The sequence below is a fragment of the Pseudophryne corroboree genome, chromosome 6 (genome assembly GCF_028390025.1).
Source record: "Pseudophryne corroboree isolate aPseCor3 chromosome 6, aPseCor3.hap2, whole genome shotgun sequence".
Classification (NCBI taxonomy): Eukaryota; Metazoa; Chordata; class Amphibia; order Anura; family Myobatrachidae; genus Pseudophryne; species Pseudophryne corroboree.
In genome coordinates, this window is record NC_086449.1 from 789,525,459 (window position 1) to 789,546,281 (window position 20,823).

Here is a 20,823-nt window from a genome sequence, read left to right on the forward strand (position 1 = left end):
AAGACCACTGAAGATGCTGTGTTTCTGAAGAGTGCTGCATAGCTAATTTAGCTCTAAATTGCTTAACAAATAATCTGGTTCTGGAAGAGAGATGGAATAGAAAATATTACTGTCAAAATTAATGAATTGTTTTTCAGTTTCTATCCTGTGGGTGCGGTAGGAAAGGATTCACAAACTAGAGGGTCAATTCAGTTAGGCGCAACACAGTCGCATCCATGAGTGCAGCTATATGCTCATGGACTCATGGATTATTTGTTCGCAGACCCATAGGGCGAGATTCAATTGTTATATCGCACCACCTGATCTCCCGTCTAAAGTGATGGAAGATCGCGGGGCGATATTCAATTATTCTGTTTTATCGCGCATATCGCATCCAAACGGGTCACTTTTTTCGCACATTTCAGCTCATCACCCCCGGGGGGTAGCGAGCTCAAATGATGTTATCGCAGAAACTATTGAATAGCTGCTGGCATGCGTGGACTGGTGTGTGAGGGGGGAAAAACTATTGAATCTCGCCCATAGGGCTATAAAAAATACACAAGTATGAGGTGAGATAGGGCAGCAAGATAGGGCAGTGAGACGGGGGGAGAGTTCAGAGTCCATTGTCTGAGTTTTGCTCCCCTCGTGGCTAATTGAACTGATCCCAAGGAATCCTCCGGTCATAATCTGTGCCACCTTCTTATTCCCAATAAGGATTCTTTGCTCACTTTCCTGTGCAATTATATGGGACATGAGGAAAAATGAGTGAAGACACATTGCAGATGGTCAAAAAAAAAACCTGTGGCCGCAACACTCTTATTCAATTGCTTTGTTCATTGCTGCTTCTGATTAATCTTTACAAAATGTACCTGAAGCTGATATCTCTGTAGTTTTCCTGCCTCCACAAACCTGTCTTCAATTGGCTGCAAAACAATATTAAAAGGTGTTATTACTACAATATAATTTATCACATGTATATATAAGCAGAATCAGACAGGTTATGTGCACATAGGCTTTACACTCCTGTCTTAATGACATAAGCAATGAGCATTACATTAAAGTGGAGCAGAATACATGTGCGCTACATAAATAACTTAATAAAATAAATAAATTGGAAGCAAAATGCATCAAGTTTTGGATCCAAAATATTTTGATATATTCTGTTTTCTCTTTGTAAATTCCATCTCACATACAGGGGTCAATTCTATAAGCAGCGTGGGGGCCAGTGCCGCTGTAACTCCCCACCTAAAGGCCTGATCTCGACACGGATTTTTGTACGCAGCCAAACAAACTAAATTCAGTGGGGGGAATTCAATTGTTTGAAAAGTCCGTTGGGGGTCTGTTTTTTTCCTAACAATTGAATACCCCCCAGAGAGTCCAGAGGCAGCGTAAGTGCGGTATACCGACAAAAGCTGCAGCAAATGGACTGCCAAGTAAAAAAATACAAAACATAAAAAGGAGAAAAGAGTGTGCATTTAAATATAAATAAATATACATACAGTTTTTTACACATGGAACATACAATTGCCGGCATAATGTTATGTTGGGGTCAAGTAGGTTGGGGGATAACCTGTAAGAGTATATGGGGGAAATGGGGGGAATCTGCACGTGGGTGACTTACAACGGCTGCTGGGGGTGCCCTATGTAGTTACAGCTGCTGGGTTAGTGGCAGGGAGGCAGAGGCTACGGACGCCGGTGGTGGCATGCGCAGTGTGAGGAAGTCCATACAGACACCTCAGTTGCAGTTTGATAAATATAATCTTAAAAAGCTGCTTCGCAAAAATAGTTTTTCGGAAGTGATATTTTTATAAGGGAATCATGATCAAAAATTTGTGAAATGTGAGGGTGAGAATTAAAAACTAAAAATTCTTATTTCACAGCTTTTTTCATAATGAATATGCCCCCATGCCACATAACAAGAATACAATACATAAGGATGCAATAAAATGTCACTGTGAAACATAATGAACTGAAACCACAAACAGCACAAATGATGTATAAGCAGCTAATGTACAGATGGAGCCATGCTAGTTGCAGTTCCGTCTGTAACTAGGGGCGCACCTATCGCTGACAACGTCTCCACCCGGCCGGTAGGGCGCGCGTGATGGAGACGCACCCCGTTCACTTGAATGGAGAGCATCTCAGTCCGTGCGCCCGGACAGAGACTCTCACAATGGGAGCGTCTCTGTGCACTCCCGGCGAGACTAAGCGGACGGATCGCTCAGTCACGCTGGGAGTGCGCGCCTGTGATGGAGCCGCCTCAGATGAGCGCTGCGCCATCTGTACCCGACATTGCCCAGGTTGAATAAGTTATTAACGTATCAAGGAGTTAGATGTAACTGTCAATATTTTAAAAATAATTAGCAGCTCTTCCAACACACCAATGAGGTGGCTGCCCAGTGTCGTTTTTTTTTTTCTTGGGGTGTCGCCGGTAGCCCTAATCCCCAGCTCTCATTTTTTTTTTTTTTTTTTATAATCACCTTTACCACCAACGGTGTTCCTGCCGGCCGGCCGGCCGGCCCAGGTGGTGTTTCTGCCGGCCCAAGTGGTGTTTCTACAGCCATCTACGTGCTAATTCTAGATATGTGTAAGAATTTGCACTTGCACGAGCTGTAGCCTTGATCTCTTGTACAGCCTGGAAATTCTTTGCCATAGGGACTACACGTGGCAAATTCATCAGCGGTGCCATAGTGCGTCTCATAATAAACTGCATGTCTTTCCGCAGCACTGCGCCCCCCCTGCCCCTCTCAGCAGTACCATGGGGGACGCTGTTTCTCTCCACCCGTGTCTGGATGAATTTGGCCTTGCTCCCATAGGTCATTGTGCTGCGTGACTCTTCAAAGGCACTATCTGCAGGGCTGACGTGTGCAATCATGACCATTCTGCTTTTCCCGCTCAGTGCGCCCTTTAGCAGCCAGGTCAGTTTACTGTCCCGATAGTTTATATGGCTGCCTGGTTTCTCGCGCAGTGCCATGATGCACTTTCTGAGGGCGAGGAGGGAGCGGTTGATGTAACCTCCTTCTTTCATGGTCTTGCCGCTGTTTGTAGTCTGGCTTGCCCGCTCTGATCCTGCCAGGTCCACCATGTACAGGCGGCCTGTGCTAACCCCATCACTGCCTGTTTGTTTTACGGTGATTTGTAATATGGCATGGGAGCGTGATGAGGTCTTATTAGCTGTTGTTGTTGCTTCAGAGCGCCGCTTATTTCCCATCTTCAGCAGATTCATGGCCTCCTCAGGTGTGCTAGGGGAGAACGCAGTAATCCCTAGTATTTTGGTGTTACCATAAGGATCCTCTCTGAGGGCCAAAGATCCAGAAGAAGGTTTTAATAGGTCCCGGATTGTTTCATTGTAGATCTCAGCATATGACAATGATAAAGAGAAATTATCTCTCCTTCCGGTCTCCTCGATAGTCTTATACAGGTCCTTCAGGGTGCGATAAATCATTCCGGGCTCGCGAGGCTTACCCATCATAGTATAGGTCTTCCCTGTGCCTGTTGGGCCGTAGGCGAATATGGCAGCATTGTACCCAGCTAGGATGTCATCCACTATGTTCTTCATCGTGGAATCATATACATTTTCCTGAGTAGCTGCCTGATCGAACACGTGGTTAAAATAAGATTTTACTTACCGATAAATCTATTTCTCGGAGACCGTAGTGGATGCTGGGGTTCCTGAAAGGACCATGGGGAATAGCGGCTCCGCAGGAGACAGGGCACAAAAAGTAAAGCTTTTCCGATCAGGTGGTGTGCACTGGCTCCTCCCCCTATGACCCTCCTCCAGACTCCAGTTAGGTACTGTGCCCGGACGAGCGTACACAATAAGGGAGGATTTTGAATCCCGGGTAAGACTCATACCAGCCACACCAATCACACCGTACAACTTGTGATCTAAACCCAGTTAACAGTATGATAACAGCGGAGCCTCTGAAAGATGGCTTCCTTTAACAATAACCCGAATTAGTTAACAATAACTATGTACAACTTATGCAGATAATCCGCACTTGGGATGGGCGCCCAGCATCCACTACGGACTCCGAGAAATAGATTTATCGGTAAGTAAAATCTTATTTTCTCTATCGTCCTAGTGGATGCTGGGGTTCCTGAAAGGACCATGGGGATTATACCAAAGCTCCCAAACGGGCGGGAGAGTGCGGATGACTCTGCAGCACCGAATGAGAGAACTCCAGGTCCTCCTTAGCCAGAGTATCAAATTTGTAAAATTTTACAAACGTGTTCTCCCCTGACCACGTAGCTGCTCGGCAAAGTTGTAATGCCGAGACCCCTCGGGCAGCCGCCCAAGATGAGCCCACCTTCCTTGTGGAGTGGGCCTTTACAGATTTAGGCTGTGGCAAGCCTGCCACAGAATGTGCAAGTTGGATTGTACTACAGATCCAACGAGCAATCGTCTGCTTAGACGCAGGAGCACCCATCTTGTTGGGTGCATACAATATAAACAACGAGTCAGATTTTCTGACTCCAGCTGTCCTTGCAATATATATTTTTAATGCTCTGACAACGTCCAGTAACTTGGAGTCCTCCAAGTCACTTGTAGCCGCAGGCACTACAATAGGCTGGTTCAGATGAAATGCTGACACCACCTTAGGGAGAAAATGCGGACGAGTTCGCAGTTCTGCCCTGTCCGAATGGAAAATCAGATATGGGCTTTTGTAAGATAAAGCTGCCAATTCTGACACTCTCCTGGCAGAAGCCAGGGCTAGAAGCATGGTCACTTTCCATGTGAGATATTTCAAATCCACCTTTTTTAGTGGTTCAAACCAATGAGATTTTAGGAAGTCCAAAACCACATTTAGATCCCACGGTGCCACTGGAGGCACCACAGGAGGCTGTATATGCAGCACTCCCTTAACAAAGGTCTGGACTTCAGGGACTGAAGCCAATTCTTTTTGAAAGAAAATCGACAGGGCCGAAATTTGAACCTTAATAGATCCCAATTTGAGACCCATTGACAATCCTGATTGCAGGAAATGTAGGAATCGACCCAGTTGAAATTCCTCCGTCGGAGCACTCCGATCTTCGCACCACGCAACATATTTTCGCCAAATTCGGTGATAATGTTGCACGGTTACTTCCTTCCTTGCTTTAATCAAAGTAGGAATGACTTCTTCCGGCATGCCTCTTTCCTTTAGGATCCGGCGTTCAACCGCCATGCCGTCAAACGCAGCCGCGGTAAGTCTTGAAACAGACAGGGACCCTGCTGAAGCAAGTCCCTCCTTAGAGGTAGAGGCCACGGATCTTCCGTGATCATCTCTTGAAGTTCCGGGTACCAAGTCCTCCTTGGCCAATCCGGAACCACTAGTATCGTTCTTACGCCTCTTTGCCGTATAATTCTCAATACTTTTGGTATGAGAGGCAGAGGAGGAAACACATACACCGACTGGTACACCCAAGGCGTTACCAGCGCGTCCACAGCTATTGCCTGCGGATCTCTTGACCTGGCGCAATACCTGTCCAGTTTTTTGTTGAGGCGAGACGCCATCATGTCCACCATTGGTCTTTCCCAACGGGTTACCAGCATGTGGAAGACTTCTGGATGAAGTCCCCACTCTCCCGGGTGAAGATCGTGTCTGCTGAGGAAGTCTGCTTCCCAGTTGTCCACTCCCGGGATGAACACTGCTGACAGTGCTATCACATGATTCTCTGCCCAGCGAAGAATCCTTGCAGCTTCTGCCATTGCCCTCCTGCTTCTTGTGCCGCCCTGTCTGTTCACATGGGCGACTGCCGTGATGTTGTCCGACTGGATCAATACCGGTTTTCCCTGAAGCAGAGGTTCTGCCTGGTTTAGAGCATTGTATATTGCTCTTAGTTCCAGAATGTTTATGTGAAGAGACGTTTCCAGGCTCGTCCATACTCCCTGGAAGTTTCTTCCTTGTGTGACTGCTCCCCAGCCTCTCAGGCTGGCGTCCGTGGTCACCAGGATCCAATCCTGTATGCCGAATCTGCGGCCCTCCAATAGATGAGCACTCTGCAACCACCACAGAAGAGACACCCTTGTCCTTGGAGACAGGGTTATCCGTAGGTGCATCTGAAGATGCGACCCTGACCATTTGTCCAACAGATCCCTTTGGAAAATTCTTGCGTGGAATCTGCCGAATGGAATCGCTTCGTAAGAAGTCACCATTTTTCCCAGGACTCTTGTGCATTGATGTACAGACACCTTTCCTGGTTTTAGGAGGTTCCTGACAAGCTCGGATAACTCCTTGGCTTTTTCCTCCGGGAGAAAAACCTTTTTCTGAACCGTGTCCAGAATCATCCCTAGGAACAGCAGACGAGTTGTCGGCATTAACTGGGATTTTGGAATATTCAGAATCCACCCGTGCTGTTTTAGCACTTCTTGAGACAGTGCTAATCCCATCTCTAGCTGTTCTCTGGACCTCGCCCTTATTAGGAGATCGTCCAAGTATGGGATAATTAATACGCCTTTTCTTCGAAGAAGAATCATCATCTCGGCCATTACCTTTGTAAAGATCCGAGGTGCCGTGGACAATCCGAACGGCAGCGTCTGAAACTGATAGTGACAGTTTTGTACAACGAACCTGAGGTACCCCTGGTGTGAGGGGTAAATTGGAACGTGGAGATACGCATCCTTGATGTCCAAGGATACCATAAAGTTCCCCTCTTCCAGGTTCGCTATCACTGCTCTGAGTGACTCCATTTTGAACTTGAACTTCTTTATGTACAGGTTCAAGGACTTCAGATTTAGAATAGGCCTTACCGAGCCATCCGGCTTCGGTACCACAAAAAGAGTGGAATAATACCCCTTCCCTTGTTGCAGAAGAGGTACCTTGACTATCACCTGCTGAGAGTACAGCTTGTGAATGGCTTCCAACACCGTCTCCCTTTCGGAGGGGGACGTTGGTAAAGCAGACCTCAGGAAACGGCGAGGTGGATCTGTCTCTAATTCCAACCTGTATCCCTGAGATATTATCTGCAGGATCCAGGGATCTACTTGCGAGTGAGCCCACTGCGCGCTGTAATTTTTGAGACGACCGCCCACCGTCCCCGAGTCCGCTTGAGAAGCCCCAGCGTCATGCTGAGGCTTTTGTAGAAGCCGGGGAGGGCTTCTGATCCTGGGAAGGAGCTGCGTGTTGCTGTCTCTTCCCTCGACCTTTGCCTCGTGGCAAATATGAATAGCCCTTTGCTCTCTTATTTTTAAAGGAACGAAAGGGCTGCGGTTGAAAAGTCGGTGCCTTTTTCTGTTGGGGAGTGACTTGAGGTAGAAAGGTGGATTTCCCGGCTGTAGCCGTGGCCACCAAATCTGATAGACCGACTCCAAATAACTCCTCCCCCTTATACGGCAAAACTTCCATATGCCGTTTTGAATCCGCATCGCCTGTCCACTGTCGCGTCCATAAAGCTCTTCTGGCCGAAATGGACATAGCACTTACCCGTGATGCCAGTGTGCATATATCCCTCTGTGCATCACGCATATAAAGAAATGCATCCTTTATTTGTTCTAACGACAGTAGAATATTGTCCCTGTCCAGGGTATCAATATTTTCAATCAGGGATTCTGACCAAACTACCCCCGCACTGCCCATCCAGGCAGTTGCTACAGCTGGTCGTAGTATAACACCTGCATGTGTGTATATACTTTTTTGGATATTTTCCATCCTCCTATCTGATGGATCTTTAAGTGCGGCCGTCTCAGGAGAGGGTAACGCCACTTGTTTAGATAAGCGTGTTAGCGCCTTGTCCACCCTAGGAGGTGTTTCCCAGCGCTCCCTAACCTCTGGCGGGAAAGGGTATAATGCCAATAATTTCTTTGAAATTATCAGCTTTTTATCAGGGGCAACCCACGCTTCATTACACACGTCATTTAGTTCTTCTGATTCAGGAAAAACTATAGGTAGTTTTTTCATACCCCACATAATACCCTGTTTAGTGGTACCTGTAGTATCAGCTAAATGTAACGCCTCCTTCATTGCCAAAATCATATAACGTGTGGCCCTACTGGAAAATACGGTTGATTCGTCACCGTCACCACTGGAGTCATCGCCTGTGTCTGGGTCTGTGTCGACCGACTGAGGCAAAGGGCGTTTCACAGCCCCTGACGGTGTTTGAGTCGCCTGGACAGGCACTAATTGATTGTCCGGCCGTCTCATGTCGTCAAACGACTGCTTTAGCGTGTTGACACTATCCCGTAGTTCCATAAATAAAGGCATCCATTCTGGTGTCGACCCCCTAGGAGGTGACATCCCCATATTTGGCAATTGCTCCGCCTCCACACCAATATCGTCCTCATACATGTCGACACACACGTACCGACACACAGCAGACACACAGGGAATGCTCCTAATGAAGACAGGACCCACTAGCCCTTTGGGGAGACAGAGGGAGAGTTTGCCAGCACACACCAAAAGCGCTATATATATATCAGGGATAGCCTTATAATAAGTGCTCCCCTATAGCTGCTTTGTTATATAAAAATATCGCCATAAATTTGCCCCCCCTCTCTGTTTTACCCTGTTTCTGTAGTGCAGTGCAGGGGAGAGACCTGGGAGCCGTCCTGACCAGCGGAGCTGTGAGAGGAAATGGCGCCGTGTGCTGAGGAGATAGGCCCCGCCCCTTTTCCTGCGGGCTCGTCTCCCGCTATTTTGAGAAATCAGGCAGGGGTTAAATATCTCCATATAGCCTCTAGGGCTATATGTGAGGTATTTTTAGCCTTTATAGGTACTCATTTTGCCTCCCAGGGCGCCCCCCTCCCAGCGCCCTGCACCCTCAGTGACTGCCGTGTGAAGTGTGCTGAGAGGAAAATGGCGCACAGCTGCAGTGCTGTGCGCTACCTTTAGAAGACTGCAGGAGTCTTCAGCCGCCGATTCTGGACCTCTTCTGTCTTCAGCATCTGCAAGGGGGCCGGCGGCGCGGCTCCGGTGACCATCCAGGCTGTACCTGTGATCGTCCCTCTGGAGCTTGATGTCCAGTAGCCAAGAAGCCAATCCATCCTGCACGCAGGTGAGTTGACTCCTTCTCCCCTCAGTCCCTCGCTGCAGTGATCCTGTTGCCAGCAGGAATCACTGTAACATAAAAAACCTAGCTAAACTTTCTCTAAGCAGCTCTTTAGGAGAGCCACCTAGATTGCACCCTTCTCGGCCGGGCACAAAAATCTAACTGGAGTCTGGAGGAGGGTCATAGGGGGAGGAGCCAGTGCACACCACCTGATCGGAAAAGCTTTACTTTTTGTGCCCTGTCTCCTGCGGAGCCGCTATTCCCCATGGTCCTTTCAGGAACCCCAGCATCCACTAGGACGATAGAGAAAGGTGAATGTTGTTTCTCTTGTCCTGCTTGAGCGCAGTACGTCATAAGGATCCTCGCCAGGGTCCTTCAGTAGCAGCGTCTGTGGACCAAGTTGGTGTGTGATGCACTGGGCTCGATTCTTAGTCTCCATCAAATTAAATGGACGGATGCGCAGAGCCACAGTCACCTGATGGTCTATAGCGTTCTTCTCTTCAGTATTCATCTTCTCGATTCTAATATCAGAAAAGCGTAAGAAAATTATCTGTGTGTTGGCACTAGTCCAGCAATATCAGATATGAGCCAGGAAGCAGCCAGCTGCCTGTTCTATACCCATCAGCTGCATTATGACATCACTATGACATCACAATCAGCTGAACTATGACATCACTATGACATAGACACACACCACCACCACATATACACACACATAGTACGCACACCCACCACCACCACATTACACACACACATAGTACACACTACACAGACATACAGTACACACACACACACACACACACCACCACCACCACCACATTTACACACAGTACACACTACATACATACTGTACACACAGCATATATACAGTACACACACTACCACATATATACACACATACACACACCACCACATATACATACTACACACACATACAGTACACATAGTACATATACCATACCTCCCAACTGTCCCAATGTTTTCGTGGGACAGGCCCATTTTTCTGAGACTGTCCCACCCGCCGGCCATAGTGTCCCGTGGTGGTGGGGGAGCAGTTGGGAGGTTCCTGTCACTTTGCATCAGAGAACAGCAGAGTGAATAGGCACTGTGCGCATGTGCATAGCATCTATTCACAGGACAGCGCTGGGCATGCCCCCTCAGTGACGAAAACGGGGGCGTGGATAGTGATTGCGGCACTCCTGTGAAGCCACGCCCCCTCCTCCATATGCCACGCTCCCTTATGGGGGATAAGGTCACGTTTCCCCTCATAAAGATTTTGGGAGGTATGCATATACAGTACACACACCACACATACAGTACAGTATATACACACACACTAATCCATGATACTCATGAAGAAGCCATTATAGAACAGCTTACAGTACCAGGCTTTACGCAGCAGCAACTCTTTTGTGTAGTCTGGGGGTGGAGCTTGTGACTGTGAGTGACAGGCTCAGGACCCCGGTGAAGGAGAGACATGAGGGGAGGGGCGGCCACCACACTCCCTGCATGGCTCTCTGTGACTGATCCCAGGTGAGAGAGCTGGAGCCGGAGGAGGCGGGGCATGAGAGAAAGGACGGCTGCTGGCAGTCTGTAACAGGAAAGTTTTTTCTCCTGTCAACGCTGTCAGTTTACTGTGGGCCTATTTTCAATGGGAGGCCTGGAGCTGCAGCTCCATCCGCCTCATTGTTAATCCGGCCCTGCCTACCTGGACCTTAAAAAGGTAACACTGACACTTAGATCACACATAAATTATGAACAACTTGTGTTTGGTAAATAAACTTGTCACAAATAATTAAAAATAATAAGAAATTTAGAGCAAGATGTATCGAACCTTGGACAGAGATCAAGTGGAGAGAGATAAAGTACCAACCAGCTCCTGTCATTTTTCAAACTCAACCTGTAACATGGCAGCTAGGAGCTGATTGGTTCGTACTTTACCTCTCCCCACTTTATCTTTCTCCTAGGCTCGATGAATCTCACTCTAGATGTGAAATAAGGTGGCAACAAAAGCGTTCACTTGTCAGCTGCACTCTCCAGTGATCATAGGACACATGCCGCAACCCAAATTGCCCGAGGTGCTCGCTAGGTTTCCGCGCTAGGTTTGTAACCAGTGGCGGAATTTAAAATCCGGCACTCCCTCCACTCCAGTATGTGAATTAGCAGTGGCTTCCGTATCTGCTAATCACACATCAGACAGGCAGTCCCAGGAGAAGTTGTTTCATTCCCTAGGGCTACCAGTCCAGACTATCATTACCAGATACCACATCCAATGGAAAGCTGCTTCTGCTTTTACTTAGGCAACCTTATTCGGATTCTAGGGACTGCAGCAGATGCAGCCTTTAGCTGAAGCCATTTTTCTGTGCACCATTTTTTTTTATACTGCCCTTTTTTGTGCATACACAATGGATAAGGACCGCGTGTTTCCCGCTGCTGAGGGCTTTGACTGCAGCCTGGGCAGCCCCCATTGTTTGTGAGTTGTGACATAAGCCAAATCTCTATGAAATTAGTGACTAATGACAGAGATTAGTGTGTGGGAATCGACTGCAACTGGAATTGCACACAACCACCATCCGCTTACATCACCTCCCACCTCATTCTCATTGCCTATTGATTCTTCCATGTAAAATTTCACACCCTATCAAATGAACCAATCCCACTTAAAATGCACTACTGCACCTTTCATTTTTGACCTCTGCCAATCCACAGAATTCCACCTTGTGGTGTTTATTTTCCACAGGCCTAAAGTCTTTTGATAGGCCCCACAATTTGTGCAGCCAGATATACTGTACTTGGAATACTTTCAGTGGTATCAAGACTTGCGACAAAAAGGTGGTGGCACCTGATTGGATATCCGCAGCCATCCAATCAGTGTCACGTTTCCCGGCATAGTCCTGCACATCCCGAAAGCTCTCCAAGCAGCGGAGCTGGACACTCGTATACAGCAGCCCTTGCAAATATTTTCTAATGTCAAATGCACATGAAATTTACTGATGGGCACACTTACTGACATGCTGGTAGGTTAAACGTCAAAATAGACAGCAGCAATAGCATCTGGAGGAGATACAAAGTCAAGGAAGAAGAAAAAGTGTAGTAAATAATAACTTAAGGCCCGTACACACTGGTCGATGTATCGGCCGTTCTCTTGAACGGCCGATACATCGCGGGACCGTCGGCCAGTGTGTACGGGCGATACGTCTGTGAACTCCGTCGTTCACAGACGTATCGCGTCGGCCGCGCAGCACAGCCGACAGCCAATATATCTAACGATATATTGGTGCGTCGCTGTGTGTGTACGGGGCGGTCGGCCGACCGCCCGTACACATGCTGCGGCGGCCGGCGGTGATTGATCTGCAGATATATCTAATAGTGTGTACCCACCTTTAGTCTCTCATACAGTTTATTTGTAAGTAGATGTTGAAATTGTTAACGCTTATTATTTGGTATATATAATAAGAATTGGGAAGTCTCCGTTGTGATGATATTCAGCATATAGAATTTATTATCAAATCGGGAACCACGCCTATTATTCTGCGCAGAAACACGTGGACCAAGACAGAATTCATCAATGAGCTCGTGCTTTTACGGCACTCAGCTTTACATATATATAGTACATCATTATACAATAATTCAGAACTGATTCACTAATAAGGCGCACGTATAGATAACATGGGATACATTGATTGGTTGATGGGCGATAACCCAAGAATATGCACTGAGGATGTATATTAAAAGTCAAGTCTGCCAGGTCATTGGTAATATGGGAGTTCTGATCGGAGTCACACGTGTATCACTGAATTCTAATACAGCGTAAACAGGTATGACTTTGTATGTTTACTTATAGGTTCATTCTCTTCTTCCATAGCACCCGGTACACTGGTCTGTAGCTGAAAATGGTTCAGGTGAACAATATCTGTTGTATTGGTGCAGGCTATGTAGGAGGCCCAACATGTACGGTCATTGCCCAGATGTGTCCTCAGATAACCGTCACTGTTGTAGACATCAACGAAGAACGGATCCAAGCCTGGAATTCTGGCCAGCTGCCTATATATGAGGTAGGTTTTTTTCTTTGAATCCATTGTTCCTAATTACAGTGATAGTGGCTGCTGCAAGCTAAAGATGGTCCCTTGGGGTCATTGCAGTTTCATATGGAACAGCCTCTGTTAGGACTTGAGATTGTCCTAGGGTTTTTTTTTTTCTTAGTAACTAAAGAGCTATGATGTGACCAAAAGTTATTCTATACAAAGTTCTGGTCTTCTCTCCGTCTTTTATTACATTGAGTGGGAGCAATAAATGAAATAGTATGAAATGCAATGTAGGAAGTAGAAGAGCGCCACCCATAGACCAAATGATAGAATGTTAGGTTGTGGCTTGCCACTAGTGAACATAGGGGGTTTATTTAGGTTTGTTAGCAAACCAAAAAGACTGCGTAAGGAATATAATATGACAGCAGCAGCATAAACACACCGTCCGTGCTTGCAGAGCGCTGCTCGGTGCATCACTTTGGCCTGCAAGGGGTTAATGTTTTTGTAGTGGGAGGAACGTTGAGGCAGGAACCGGGAGGCCATTGGCCGGATTGTGGATAGGGGCTGTACAGCCTGGATATAGGTGGCTAATCCACCATTTCCTGCCTCTTTCAGTGTCTTCACGCAGGCAGTGCAAGTATTGTCCATTCATTCAGTAATTTATACTTTTATTTTTCCTTCTATTTTTTCATTTCTTATCTTTCCTATATTCCTACTTCTACATTCATTCCTATTCCTAACTCTTCTATTCCTACTGTGTTCCCCTCCTCTCTTAGAGGTTATTTGCCTGGGTATTTTCCCCCCTTGCCTGCGGTGACTCCTCAGCCTTTGGGGGACGCCCTCTCCCTGGACATGTCGGGGTTGCAAAACCCCCCTTCCCGTCCTGCACGCAGCGCTGGCCTCCCCGCCCGGCTTTTAGATTCCCCTGATGTCCCGCCGGGTCGGGGAAGCCCTGCTGCTGCGGCTGCTGTGAGGGAGACGAGGGCTGTGCGCGGCCGAGCTCGGCCGCCCGCCCGCGCTCCCCACGTGCGTCCTCCCCGTCTCCTTCCCCGCTGCAATCAGCGGCGGGGGACGGAGCGCCGGGGAGCAGGAGAAGCCTCAGGCGGCTTGCCAGGGACGGTGTTTTACCATCCCTGGCCCCGCCGCTTCTTACAGCGGGTGGCCGCGCGGGTCACGTGGGGCGGGGGCGGAGCTCCCGCCCGGCGGCCCGGCGGCTCTCACCAGTCAACACGGCTGCCTCTTTTAGTGGGCGGGTGGGGGGTCGCGCGGCAGCCGGACTGCTGCCTGCGCGTGCTGCAAACATGCCGCACAGCAGGGGGGCCCATATGAGGCTTACCCCCTCTGTGCCACTACCCCCCTTACCCATGCGGTCAGCGCCCTCCCGCGTTGGGGTGGGGCGTCGCCCCCACTCCGTGCCAGCGGGGGGGGGGGGCATTATCTGTTGCAGACAGTGCGGGGCCTGTCGTGCGGGGGCGGCCCGCGCCCGCCCGCGGTGTGCCTGCCCGCCCGACCTCCCCTTTTGTGGTGGGGCCCGGGGCGTCGGGCCCTTCCAGGACGCCCGCCTTGGCGAGTAGTTCGGCCGCCGCCCGCGGCCGCGCGCCTCCTGGCAGACAGCGGCCGGGGTCGCGCCTGCCGGCTAATCACCCCACTAGGGGGCGGCGTGCGCAGGCGGATCACGAACCAGCACCCCCTCCCCGCATCCAATTTTCAACTGCCGACGCTTCTGCGGTCAGCTCTCAGTCCGACGTCGCGCTCCTCCCTTCTAGTGGTGACGACTCTCCGACTTCTCCTCCTGTGGCTGACGCTCGGGTCGGTAGACGGTCGAGGGGTCGGCGGTCTATACGCGGTCTGGCGCAGCCAGACGGTTGTGCCATGATTCCCGACAGTGAGGGATCCTCCGGATCCTTGCTCCCGACGGGAGGTTTGCGTACCTCACGTCGGGCGCGTGACTCGCGGAGGGGGTCCGTTCTTACTTCACCTGCCCCTGCGGCTGCACCCTTGGTGGACGCCTCTGTCTTGTCCGCCATTTGTGCCGCTGTGGTGTCAGCGGTGGCTCCCTTGTTATCCTCCGTACCCGGGGGACTGGGGCGGCCCACCGCTTCCTTGGCGGATAGCATCGCGCAATCCCTTATTCCACTTCTGTCTCCTGGCGCGACTACCCCCCCTTCTGCCCCGCTCCCGGTGGCTGCGGGACAGGTGGTGGAGCAGGGGAACAATGTCTCTTTTGTCTCCCCAGCCACGGTAGTCGGGTCGGCAATGGAGTCCGCCGGTGTATCCACGAGTCGTTCGGTGGCCGGAGGCGCGGACGGCGTTCCCTCTCGAGCAGGTGAGTCTTCCTCGGACCCTGACTGGTCCAAGGGGAGCGCTAGCGGCTTGGGTTCGGGTACTCGCTCCAGCGCATCTAGCATAGGTAGCAGCGCGGGTAGGATTTCCGGCAAGCGCAGTAGGCGCAGGCGCAGGCGTCGGGGCACAGATTCCTCCCTTGCCTCTACTTCCTCGGAGGGTCTGTCCTCCTCAGATGGTGGCTTGCACAGGGTGAAGCGTCGTAGACGACGCGAGCGTCGGTATTCCACCTCGTCCGCGTCCCAAGTATCGGTGGAATCAGACACCGTGCACTGCGCCAATACGGCGGTACAACGTGGACTCAGGCCCCGGGTCCGGGACCGTATCCGTAAGGGCCAATATGTGAACATTTTTGCCCTTACCAGCGACGATCGCAAAGCCTTGCTTTCGGCTAAGAAAAAGGGGCAGGGTAGCGAGGACGCTTTGCGGTCCTACCAGAATTGGGTCCGCTGCATGTTGATCTTTGCGGCGTGTTACCTAGAGACGCGCCCGGAGGAACATATGAACGTGGTGCGCTATCAATTTCTCATACACGTTCTGTACCATAAGTACAAAGGGTCTGCCTGGCGGCGCTACGACGAGGATTTCCGACGCAAACAACACGGCCGGCAGATCTATAACTTTGGTAAAAAAGACGTGGAATTGTGCTCTGAACTGACACAAGGTTCGGCCGCCACTGATGACGGCGGCACGGCAAGACGATGGGCAAAAAAACCTGCCTGTCGTTCTGCCGGCTTTCGCGGAGGCGCAGGGCGTGCGGGGCATGGGAAATGCTTCGCTTTTAATAATGCACAATGCGACTTGGGGGGGCGATGTCGTTTTCGCCACTCCTGTATCAGATGTGGCGGGGGCCACGGCATTAAGGATTGCCCCAGTCCTGGGACCGGGAGTGCTTTTGGCTCGCAGCCCCGACAGAATCGCGCTCCCGCGGCCACCGGCGCTAGCCACAGCTCCCACCCCAATTAGACTTCGCGCGCTCATTCCCTGGCTGCGACGATACCCGCGGTCGGGGGACGCCCAATTTTTACACTTAGGTTTCGCGTCGGGTTTCCCCTTGCCGATACATGGACGGGTGGGTCCTGGGGCGGGTACTAACCTGCGTTCGGCTCGGGAGTTTCCGGACGTGCTCCGGCACAAGGTAGAGGCGGAGGTGGCCTTAGGGAGGATGATAGGCCCTTTCCGGGAACCCCCCTTGCCAGATTTGGTCTTGTCCCCCGTAGGCGTAGTGCCCAAAAAGACAGCGGGCAAATTTCGCCTCATCCAACACCTTTCCTGTCCTGTGGGGTCCAAGAGCGCCACCCATAGACCAAATGATAGAATGTTAGGTTGTGGCTTGCCACTAGTGAACATAGGGGGTTTATTTAGGTTTGTTAGCAAACCAAAAAAGGACACTACTGGGCAAAACCATATGGTACTGCAGGTGGGGCAGGTGTAACCTGCAGGCAGAGTTAGATTTGGGTGGGTTATATTGTTTCTGTGCAGGGTAAATACTGGCTGCTTTATTTTTACACTACAATTTAGATTTCAGTTTGAACATACCTCTCAACTTTTGATGCCGCTGACCCGGGACCTGCCGCGCCAGAGGCGTGTCTGAAAAGAGGGCTTGTCCTCTGGAGAAGTCTGTGGTGCCTAGGGTCGAGGGGCATGGCCTTGCACCGCGATCCCCGTTATTGTCATTTTGGGGGCGTGCCCAGTGCTCGCTGATCAGCTGGGCATCCCCCGGCTAGCCCTCCCTGCACTGATAGATGCTGTTATTCGCTATTCAGTGATCACCAGCTGCTTTGCAGGGCAGAGCAGCTGTGATCACTGGCTCTCCCAATCTGCCCCCCCCCCCCCTCTTCTCCCCTGACGCGGGACATTGCGGCTCTTGGGAGGGACAGTGTCCAATTAGCAGGACTGTCCCACTGTATTCCGGATAGATAGGAGGTATGGTTTGAACACACCCCACCCAAATCTAACTCTCTGCACATGTTACATCTGCCCCACTTGCGGTGCAACATGGCTTTGCCCACCTGCTTGCTTTTTTGCTTTACTTACAAACATGGATCAGGTTCACTGACTTTTAGCAGAATATATGGCAATAAGCAGCGGCGTTTCTACAGAGGAGGGGGCCCGTGTACACCTCCGGGTGGGCCCCCTCCTCTGCACGGCGCTGTAGACTACAGCATTGTGCCAGAGTCTACTGCGCATGCGCAGGTCTCCGGAAACATGGCGCCCGCCATGATACGGAGACCAATTTGGCTGCCGCGCACACGCTGGACTCCGGAAATGTAAGTATTAAAATGGATGCAGTGTGGCTCCTCTGGACCCAGGGGCCTGTGTGCACCGCATCCTTTATAGAAACGCCAATGGCTATAAGTGTGCCCTCATCTTCCGACCACGCTAACAAGCCACATCGGAGCAGTCATTGTTTTGTACTCTAGGCGTGAGGAGCAGAACAGCTGGATCTCTTCTGATTCGCCCACCCATGTATCTGGTCCAATAGAAGGATAATCCAAATGCTTGACCCTTAAATGTTTGCCTACTGTACATACAGAAAATAAATAGGTTTTCCGTTGCTAACTTTTAGCACAGAAATACAAGGATCTGGTTTTTATGAGCGCAGCTGAACTTAAGAATCTACTGTAACTTGCAGTAAATTTGCGGCGACAGACCCAAATGTTCAGGAGAAATTAATCATTGCTCCGGTGCTGGGATAGCTGTGGCGGAAAATCGTTCAGCGAACCCTAAGTCTACCACTTTGGCAATAGTAGGCGGTGACATTTGACACTGCTGGGTTCCTACTGGCGGTGATACTGCTTATGCAGGAGCTACAGTAGGGCATGCATGCGTACTACGGGGGGCAGTAGGAGTTCGGGAGTGTATCTGAATGTTTCCGCATGTGTAACTGTGTCGAAATGGGTGACGACTAGGCCCATTGCTTTGATCCAATGGAGGATATGCTACCATTATAGGCCAGGTGCAGTGGCTATGGGTTCTAGATATGCTTGGTGATGCCATCCCATCACTGGGCACCCATTATGGCTCTGTGGCCAGTGTAAATACACTGAAGACTATTTTGGACTTTTTATAGCACCAACATATTCCGTTGTATTTGAGCAGAAAAGGGGCCTTGGGGATGGACTTGCGTCCCATTATCTGTATAATAAATATGTAGTCCTTACTTTGTAACAACCTAGAAAATCCATTACTTGTTCTAAGCTATATTCTAATGCCGTTACTGTACATAAAAGTTATGTTAAGTAATATACTACACAAAAGTCAGCATTTAATGACAACAGAAATACAATTTAGATCAGTGGTTCCCAAACTCGATCTTCAAGGACCCCCAACAGTTCATGTTTTCCAGGTCTCCTCATAGAATCACAAGTGAAATAATTAGCCCCACCTGTGGATCTTTTAAAATGTGCCAGTGAGTAATGAATACACCTGTGCACCGGCTAGGTGACCTAGAAAACATGACCTGTTGGGGGTCCTTGAAGATCGAGTTTGGGAACCACTGCTTTAGATCATGCTTCCCAGCTTTTCCAAATAGGTGTTTGGGACTTGTGTGCCTAGAATAGGTGTTCTGAAGACTTGTGTGCCTAGAAAAGGGGACCGTCTCTTGGCAGGGCGCGTCATCTTTCGGGAAGCACCATACCTGTGAGCAACACCCCCCATTTTGTCAGGCTGTGGTTATACCAACGCTCCAGGAGCTATTGGGCATGCCCCAGTCCCTCTCTCCTCTCTCGCACACATGTGCATGCCATCTATCCGACTCTTGCTCTGATCCTAGGTGGGATGGCGTGACCTTGCCCAAAAAGCAGGATTGTCCCACTGAAATTGGAATGGTTAGGGGGTAGGCTGTAGATTCCAAGCTTTCACGAGCTTGGCACTCTTCCCTCATGTGCTTTTCCTTTCCTCACACATACCATCATCTTCTCCCCATTGTCAACAGCGGGATCAAACTTTTGGCTTCAGCCAGAGCTGTTTATCTGTGTATTATGACTGCTGGTGCAGCAATATTTATAAACCTTGTAGTCCATGTTCTGCAATGTTTTTACTGTAAAGAGGCCCATACATCAGACATCTATCTGGGCAATTCCCCATTGTGCTGCCAACTGAAGGCCAACTCTGGGATAAACATGCCGGATTTTGATGACCCCTTGAGAAATTGCTGTCCATCAGAGTCCTTCAATTGGTGGATCCGATCAGATCGGCAACAGGGAATTGGGGAATCACCCTTTAGATTTATGGCCCACATTAGTCTCTTTTCTTTTCTTCTTGTATTGTTTATACTGTTTCTGTTTATGTACTGTGAAACCCTTGTGGCACCATATAAATAAAGGATGATGATGATAATAATAACAACAATAAGAATGTGTCTTTTGAGGTCTACTTGATAGCCCCAAAAGGGGCAACATGAAAGGAGACTTTGCATTTTATGAAATTGTCTTATTGGGATCCTCCTCTGAGATCTTCTACATGTTCTTAAAGCTGTGGACCCATTATACCCTTTTTTCCCCGCAGCCTGGCCTACAGGAAGTGGTGGAGTCCTGTAGAGGAAGAAACCTTTTCTTCTCAACCAATATAAATGAAGCCATCAAAAATGCGGACATCATCTTCATTTCAGTAAGTCAAGACCCATCAACATTCAGAAATGTCTATGCAGAATTCTCCATGTCATTACAGGAGTTAAGATGTTTGACACTTATGCATCCATGTTTTCACTTCTGTCTCTATATTGTCTTCCGGTAGGCCTCCGATATGCCTCAGTTTTCCCTTTTTCCCCCACAAAATGTTTTCAACCACAATATTTTCCCATCTAAAATATGTTTCTATAATTGAATCTCCTAATGATCTCAAATCAAATTACAATTATAAGAGCCAATAACTGTTTTACCTTAGCAACCAATCAGATTTCAGGTATTATTTATCTAATACACAGGAATGTATAGAGGTAGGGAAATCAAGTACCCGGTTCTGGGCTTGTTGGAAGGGCCTGGCAGTGGCCCATCCCAGCTGCTGAGAGGGGCAAATGTTAAGTGCCCAATTTGATTTTTATCCTAATCTACTTTACCAGTTGCTGACTTATGTGTGGAATTACTTTGGGAAGTGTGCCTCAGTAGTAAGTATTGTATTTCACTTCATGGCAATGATTCATTATCCGCCAACAGGTGAACACTCCAACAAAAACCTTTGGCATGGGTAAAGGCCGCGCTGCTGACCTGAAGTATGTAGAAAGCTGCACCCGTCAGATTGCAGATGTAGCAGACGGCTACAAGATAGTGGTAGAAAAAAGCACCGTGCCGGTTAGGGCGGCGGAAATTATCAGACGCATCTTCAAAACCAGTACCAAGCCCAATCTCTCTTTCCAGGTGAGCGTAATATTAATAATAGCCACTGTTTACAACAATTGTAAGCCTATTGTACAAGTTAGATTAGTGTAAACTCAAATCTAGTCCTAAATGGCTGCTAACAGTCCATGTTTTCAGGATAGCCTTCTGTTAAAATATTTAAATTAATCTGG

At 49.2% G+C, this 20,823-nt stretch overlaps 2 protein-coding genes across 3 annotated transcripts in view; one reads left to right on the forward strand and one right to left on the reverse strand.

Moving 5' to 3' along the window:
- Positions 1 to 20,823, forward strand: part of LOC134933530 (UDP-glucose 6-dehydrogenase-like) — an 87,113-nt gene that overhangs the window by 8,631 nt on the left and 57,659 nt on the right. Inside the window, exons 1-4 of one of the 2 annotated variants that reach the window (XM_063928786.1) lie at positions 9,715 to 10,669; positions 12,812 to 13,001; positions 19,824 to 19,925; positions 20,471 to 20,671. In XM_063928786.1, the coding sequence (XP_063784856.1) occupies positions 12,840 to 13,001; positions 19,824 to 19,925; positions 20,471 to 20,671 (465 nt within the window). In that variant the 5' untranslated portion in view covers positions 9,715 to 10,669; positions 12,812 to 12,839. Of the gene's footprint in view, positions 1 to 9,714; positions 10,670 to 12,811; positions 13,002 to 19,823; positions 19,926 to 20,470; positions 20,672 to 20,823 lie in introns of those variants that run through there. The other variant, XM_063928785.1, reaches the window with a different exon arrangement.
- Positions 2,412 to 3,618, reverse strand: LOC134933529 (kinesin-like protein KIF19). Its single transcript, XM_063928784.1, has one exon. The coding sequence runs from the start codon at positions 3,536 to 3,538 to the stop codon at positions 2,534 to 2,536; it is 1,005 nt and encodes a 334-aa protein (XP_063784854.1). The 5' UTR covers positions 3,539 to 3,618; the 3' UTR covers positions 2,412 to 2,533.

Bases quoted from the DNA above. Each gene is read 5' to 3' on its own strand.
- LOC134933529 (XM_063928784.1), bottom strand. From the start codon at position 3,538: ATGAAGAACATAGTGGATGACATCCTAGCTGGGTACAATGCTGCCATA.